Source organism: Sinocyclocheilus anshuiensis, unplaced genomic scaffold, assembly GCF_001515605.1.
Source record: "Sinocyclocheilus anshuiensis isolate Anshui unplaced genomic scaffold, SAMN03320099.WGS_v1.1 scaffold350, whole genome shotgun sequence".
Classification (NCBI taxonomy): domain Eukaryota; kingdom Metazoa; phylum Chordata; class Actinopteri; order Cypriniformes; family Cyprinidae; genus Sinocyclocheilus; species Sinocyclocheilus anshuiensis.
Genome location: NW_015546064.1, coordinates 141,972 through 149,961, shown reverse-complemented (window position 1 = coordinate 149,961; position 7,990 = coordinate 141,972). Strand labels below are relative to the sequence as shown.

Sequence of the window (7,990 nt, the reverse complement as noted above, 5' to 3'; positions counted from 1 at the left end):
ATGATCCTTCAGAAATCATTCTAATATGCTGATTTGCTGCTCGAGAAACATTTCTGATTATTATCAACGTTGAAAACAGTTGTGCGGTGTCATATTTGTGTGGAAACTGTGAATCATTTTATTTTTCAGGATTCACAGATGAACAGAAAGTTCAAAAGAACAGCATTTAAAATTATTAATTAAAAAATACATTAAAAAAATTAAGATCCAAACTTTTGAATGGTAGTGTATATATAAACATATATGATAAAATATCTTAATATTTATTATGTACTTATTAAATAAAGAGTGTTTTGCATCATTCTGCACAGTCTGATCGATTTGTTTCTGCCTGCAAAAGTCTCAGTTTTCATCTAAACACACACTTTATCTTTATCTTCTAAGCTCTGAATTGAATGTCAAATATTAGTCTTGTGTCTTCAGTGTCAGCAGAGTTTCGCTCTCGGCCGCCGGTAACTGTTACTCAGAACTAATTTCATTTATCCTCCTGTGGTGCTGACAGTGGAGCGGGAAACACTCAAGATCCGTCTGATCAGTCTGATTCCCACCGCAGCTCCGCTTTATTGAGCAAATCCTCTGGGTTACAGTGCCTGAGATCAGAGGTCTCACACACACACACACACACACACACACTAACACTCTCACACACACTCACACACACACACACACACACACTCACACACTCACACACACACACACACACACACTCACACACTCACACACACACACACACACACACTCACACACTCACACACACACACACACACACACTCACACACTCACACACACACACACACACACACTCACACACTCACACACACACACACACACACACTCACACACTCACACACACACACACACACACACTCACACACTCACACACACACACACACACACACTCACACACTCACACACACACACACACACACACTCACACACTCACACACACACACACACACACACTCACACACTCACACACACACACACACACACACTCACACACTCACACACACACACACACACACTCGAGCACTGGTGCGGAGGCTTGGGTCTGGATGAGAATCTGGATCTTTATGAGGTCTGGATGATGCTTTGTAATCACAGCTGTCTTTTCTTCCAGGTCCAAGATGGCTTCAGTCGTCCCTGCGTGTCTCTTTCTCTGTTACATGAGATGTTTGGTTCATGTGTTACTGTTTAACTCAGCTGTGTTTTTGCCTCCTTTCAGCCGTCAGCCAGAGACGAGCGATTTCTCGCTTTACTTCAAAACCCAAGTCTGGCCAAATTTGCCTGTAAAGAGCCCCGCCATCAAACAGGCCACGCCCACTCGCAGGACTAGCCAATCAGAATGCTCACTAATACTGCTTTTCATATAGTCCCTCCCACTCCGATCAGCCCCTCCCCCAATCAATCCCACATATCCCTTCTTCATGTGGAGAACGGTTTCGCTAACTCTTGTGTCTTCTTACTAACCCCACAGCTTCAAGTTCTTCCAGTTTCATTTGGGTTTTGTTTGGTTTTGACTTGTTTGTGTTCCTTTGAAACGACTAACATTGTGTCATTCACGGAATGTGGGCCATCTGTTGTTTTCCGAATTAACTGACGTACTAACCAAAATAACAATACTGTTGTAATGTTTTTGTTTTGCTTGACAAATCCTTCAATGAAGAGATTCTGTTGCTTTAGTTCTGGATTTGGATCTTGATTCTCTTGCACAAAAACCACATTAGGAAAAGAGAGACTGAAGGCCGGTTTAAGACCGCCGCTCTTCAAAAGACCTTTATTGACGTCACGATTTGTCATTATTCTATATATTTTCTTTCCCTTCCCTTGTTTTTTTCCTAAAGCACTCAGGCATTGGACACGCTATGGTAAACAAACTGCATTATATGGTAGATATCATTCTAATTGTCTTCTTCTTTGGTTTGCCCTGGATTTCCGTTTCCTATTTCTATTCTGTTTGCTTATACTGACTACACAAATCCCCATTGGTATCAAGGTAGCGATCAGACTACAGATACTCACTCTTTGGTTTCACTGTCTCATTCGCTCATGGTTTTCTCTTTGTTTTGTCCATCCTGCACCTCCGCTCCAGTCAGGAACCACAGGCGTGACAGATCTCGGGTCAAACGCTTGATTTCTCCTGTTGAGCTGAGTCTCAGTCCATATTATCATTCGTATGTTTCTCAACAGAGTGCAATGAAACTTTAACTGTAGCTGCGCCTCCCCTTTACTTGACTTACCTAATATTATTTATTACCATCTGAACCGATTTGAGCGTTCATCTGAGTGACGGTACACGAGCCCAGTGGCAGGCAGTAAGGACGGAAGGAACTCATCCCAGCCAACAGGAAACGTCCTCAGAACAAACCAACAAAGGTCAATAGAACGTAAATAGAACGTTCATTTAAAGTTATCTGGTCTTTAATAACGTTTGCACAGAAACATTATTTATGCATCGCTCATGGAACGTTTTCGGAAACATTTTAGTTGGATGTCAGTCTAATGTTCTTTAAATGTTACTGCAGGACGTTCAGAGAACATTAAAAATTAACGTTCCAGTAATGTTTGCAAAATGATACAATGGAATATTTTTACAACCAAGATAAAACATTTGTTTTTTTAAATTGACATTTTGAACATTCAGAAAACATTAAGAAGTGACATTTTCGTAACTTAATGCGAATGTTAAACGTTCCTGGAGTGTATTTTTTGTGAGTCTGCGATTTCTGATTCACCGATATTGATTTTAATATTGCGGAAGTCTCTCAGCATCACAATAGCCTGCGGTCCATTAGCTGGTAATGACAGCTCTTTTGATATACGGCTCAAGGAGATGGTTGGCAGCCAGAATCTCCGTCTCTCCTGGAGCTCCTGCTCTCCCGGGTTCAGATAAAACACATCCCGAACCCGCTCTGATTTATTCAACAGATCAGGACTGACCCTCACTGTACCCAAGCCACATGCTTTTGGGTTCGTGAAGTCATGGAGGCTCACGCCAAGGTGAGTGATGATTTCATTAATGTACGTACCCATAGGACAACTAACCTAATTAATAAACATGAACAGTTCATTATTACCGGAGCACACTGGCCTCTATCACTTCCCAGGGAAGCATTATTGATGCCAGGCAGCACGATGAGAATCGACTGTAGATCAGACCAAACCGGCGCTGGTTTAGGATTCGTTATACACTCGTGCGGTGTTTAATAATTAATTAGCTTTCATTTGTATACTTTCCGTTTTCATTTGAATTTGGTTTTAGTAATTTTGTGCTTTTGTCATTTCTATTAGTTTTTGTTTCTATTTAGCTTTGTTTTTAATTCAGTTTTAGTCATATTAATACTTCAACTTAAACTGAGTTAAGTTTTTAAAGGTTTTATTTAAGCGTCATTTCAATTAACAAATACAATGTTTAATGGTTTTAATTTCTTTTTATTTCAAGTTTAGTAATATTAATTACTTAAGCTTAAACTTATTTACATGTAATTTTTGTAATATTTTCTATTTGTTTTTACTTCAGTTTTAGTCATTTTAGTGACTTATTTATTATTTTTAATTATTCATTATTTTAAACATTTAAGTTTAGGCATTTTAAGGTTTACATCTAATATTTATGTATTTTTAAGCTTTATTTCAATTAATTAAAACAATTTTTAATAGTCTTAATTTATTTTTATTTCAGTTTTAGTCATTTGAGTAATTCAACTTAATTTTTAATTATTCATAGTTTGTTTTTTTTTGTTTTTTCATTTAATATTTCCATTATTTTATTTCAGCTTTATTTAGTTGCACTTAACAATAACAACACTGGCGTGCGTCATTGTGCTACGGCTGTAGCTCTTTACTGCCTGTCACTGGACTCGTCAAACACGCAGCTCCGCCCACAGCTCCGCCCACAGCTGCGTGGCATGTGGGAAAGTTTCTGTGTTCATTAACGCTGATGCTCACTCAGTAATGAAACTCAGGCATGACGTCGTTCAGCAGAAACACTCTTACTTCGGCCCGGTGTATGTTCATACTCATGCATATTTATGATCTAACAGAGCCTATAGAGATGCACAAAGCCACACCCCTTCTAACAGAAATCATTGACATCAGTACAGACTTTGTGCTTGTGTTAGTCGGTAGGTCCGCTCTAAGGCCTCCTGATCTCGGGTCAGCGTGATTGACAGGTCTCCCGCCTCCCGCTGCCAGATCCTCCAGGACGAGATTATCAGCCCGGGCCGCTTGCATTAGTATGCAATCATACAGAGCTAATGAACTCTGGCAGGGGTTCGGCGCCCTAGAATAACAATGTTTCTGAGGCAGAGAGAGCCATGCTTATTGTGTTATTTGGCCCGATGCAGATGGACAGCCGTAGATGACTGACAGCTCACAGCCAGAGCCGTTTCCACTCATTTATACCCATGTGTGTGACGCTTCAGTGGAAACTCTCCTGTTGTGTTTTCTTTGGTATTCTTTAGCAGATGTGTGTGCATGCTTCCATCCGCTTGCATCTCGTCCACCCGCAGCGAGAGGGAGTCTGCGATGCACAAGCTGTACCGGCTTGCACGCAAATCTCTGGACTCAAAGTGCTCATGTTGTTGTGTCCCACCTTCAGATTTAACCCCTTAATCAACTAAATGTTGCCGCTCCTCCATCTGTGGCGTGCTGTGACTCCGTTCTGACTCTCTCCGCGCCATCGGCTGCGAGCGTTCTCGCTCAGACGTTTGTGTTGCCCTTCATTGGTTGCGTCCGCAGCTCATTCCCATTGACAGCATCTTCATCTGCGCATTCAACTGCATGGCTTCTTCCCCATGTCCTGACTCTTTTGGATGGTTTATTTTGTTTCCTCTTAACCTCAAAACCTACCAGACGTGACAATTCAGACCAATCTCTCTCGTGGAATCAAGTCACAAAGGATTTCACCAATTGACTGCTTTACTAATTGACTAAAACCCAAATTCTGTTACTAATCCGAATTAAACCTTTGTTGTAACTGTACTAACAACCATTTTTGTGTCTGACCTGCTCTTCTTTACTAAAGTACTAACCTCCAACCCCACATACGAGCCCCACATGAGCTCCTATCCTCCTCCTGACCCCTCAGTGGCACTAACTCATCCCGGATCCTTTGGCTAGTTCAGTCCTGATCTCTCTCCACTAGTTCACAAACTCCGTCGAGGGTCGATTTCCAGCTGCCAGCCACCTGTCGAAGGACTAGCGACCCGTCAGTCGCTTAGTGTCTGCGGTTATTGGTGTATTATTCGAGGGCTGAATAAACAGATTTTCATTGCAGCTGCAGTTTTGTCTTTGTTTTTGATAGGTAAAGGTAAGTCATTTTAAAGAGCCGTCTCAGGAAGGCCAGACGGCTGAAACTGCAGCTCTGGAGCTCAGGTAAGGACCATCACAGCGCCGTTATTACATAAAGTCAGCTTTGGGTTTGTATTCAGATGAAAAGGGGATAGCTGAGCCAAAAAAAGATCTTTCTGTCACAGTTTAAAGAACGTAAAATGAACATTTTAAGAACACGAAAGAAGATGTTTTGTTTTTTGTCCATTGAGTAAAAGTCAATGGGGTCCAATGCTGTTTGGTTCCCAGTGTTCTTCAAAATATCTTCTTTAATGAAAGTCAGCAGGTTTGAGCGGCATGACGGAGAGTGAGTGATGAAAGATCGTTCTGGGGTGAACGGCCCTTCGAGTCAAAATTTTGTTGTGTCAGTTTTACTCTGACTGAAATGGCGTATTATTGCAGTTAGTGCATTGCTAATATCTTGCAGTGTTTCTTAGTTTTGTCAAGAGTATGTTGAAATAGCTTGATTATCGTCACGGTCATTTCTTGTCTTAAGTGCTGCTGACGATCAAAACCCCTCCTTTAGCAAACATCATGATTTGATTGATGGATGGGCGTTGAGTGCGTGTCGCGTCCGCAGCGAGTCAGTTCTGTGTGAATTGAAGTCCGTCTGAATCTTGCCTGTGGTTTCATACGAACTCCACTCGTGAGAGAGGAAGATCTGGAGGAACTGTCTGATGCTCGAGATGCTGAACTCGCCTGAGATTCATAAGGTGTGCTGTTGATGTAAAAGCTCAGATTCAGTACGGTCTGAAGCAGATCTGAGGTGTTTCACACTCTTTAGTACGAAGGAGCATCGAGGATGAGTTCAGACTGATGCTGGAGCACTCAATCAGAGCTGCTGTTACTGGTGTTAACTTACAGTCCACTCACTGTATTACAAGAAACGAGTCTTAATATAGTGCTTACAGTCTTTATTTTGAGTCTTGGTCCATTTTATGGTTATCAGAGCTCTGCTTGTGTTTGAGCTCTGTTCACACTGACTGACATTTCATTGCTGAATGTTGTATTGTTTGTCAAACGTTATTGACAGCTTTTAAAAAACTGATTACAAATGGGAGGATTCTGTGGTAAAAATCACTTGTCATGTATATTTCATGCACAGCTTGAACAAACGTAGTTAGGTCGTTTGGCCGAGTATAAATGAGCTGCCGGCGCTCCACTGCATCAGTATGTAATAATTACTTCATGGCTGACAGGTGATCAATTCTGCCAGATGTATTCGAGCGGCCCGATGACAACAAGATGGAGCATTTTATCAAGAGAAGCCACTGCGGTGTGATATTGTGTCTTCACGCTCAGACTGCTAACAGGACTAGTTAACGTGAGTAACAAGAGTCTCTTAACTGGTTTGAGCAGATAATGTGGCTTCTCCAGTAACCGGCTGATATTGACAGCAGTGTTTTCTGTCTCATTGTGCTGCTTAGTGAGCTGTGGGGAATCTGCATCATTCAGCGCTTCAGATGATTGTGAATCGGTTTGTCTTGACAGATACTCTCAATGAGCTGCTTCACAAAACAGTCACTAAGTTGTGCGTTTAAAATAAATTCTGCTGTTTGGAATTGAGGTTTTGATTACATTTGAAGTTTTTGTTGTATGCAGTATGCATTCAAGTTAGATTCTGTCACACCCTAATTGACATTTTTTAATGGTGTTTGTGCTTGAATTATACTGTCAAAATACTAATATTAATATAAGCATCCTCAGAACTACATACATTTACTTGAGGACATAAATATTTAACGCAGATTTGCAATTCACCACAGTAAATACATAAAATGATAATACGTTTTACGTGAAATGCGTATAATGCAATAAGAGCTCGTTCAAATACTGAGGTGCTAAACCATTCTGCCTCCTGAACAATGTTAGGTAGGTTATTCCAGAGTTTGGGCGCTAAATAGGAAAAGGATCTGCAATTGATTTTGATATTCTAGGTATTATTGCCAGAGTTTTGAGAATGCAGCAGACGTGGAGGATTATAATGCAATAAGAGCTCGTTCAAATACTGAGGTGCTAAACCATTCAGGGCTTCATAAGTAATAAGCAAGTGACAGTAGACAAGTGTAATGCAGAGCAGGTGTAACCATTTCCTCGTCTGTTAAACAATCACAAGTCGAGTGTTGAATGAATTCTTCAGTGCAAACGAGCAACGGCATCTGCATTCAGCACATGTGCAGTTATAAACTCTGTGTGTTTAGACACTTTTTATTGTTTCCAAATATTAAGAAAAGGAATTACATATATACTGTAACAGTAACCAAACTTCAACCAAAGAACACCCGCTCTCCCCCCGACATAAGAGCCATAAGAAACATTTACACATATACAAAAAAAATAAAAATTGGGCCATTATTGTAAAATATGTTAAGAAAATGACAGTTCTGCATATGTAATTACCAATGAAAAACAAAAAAATGTGTTAAAATGAGTCATAAACACTTAGCACATTAACATTAACACATAGTCAACTGTCATTAAACACTTTTGCATGATCACATTATTTGGTTTTACTCAAGAGTCAGTCCATTCTGATCTAAAAAAGTCCCAGATCTTGTAAAATATGTGCATTTTTTGTTTGAGCAAGTTAGTCTTTCCATTGCTATACAAGATGTGTGTGTGTGTGTGTGAGTGTGTGTGTGTGTGTGTGTGTGTGTGT

The 7,990-nt window shown here is 40.5% G+C and overlaps 1 protein-coding gene across 1 annotated transcript in view; it reads left to right on the top strand.

Annotated features, from left to right (window-relative positions):
- Window positions 1-7,990, top strand: part of LOC107699612 (neurexin-2-like) — a gene marked incomplete at its 3' end in the record, with an annotated part of 357,587 nt that overhangs the window by 208,414 nt on the left and 141,183 nt on the right. The window contains exon 9 of the mRNA XM_016500932.1: window positions 1,845-1,868. Coding sequence (XP_016356418.1) covers window positions 1,845-1,868 — 24 coding nt within the window. The remainder of the gene's footprint in view (window positions 1-1,844; window positions 1,869-7,990) is intronic.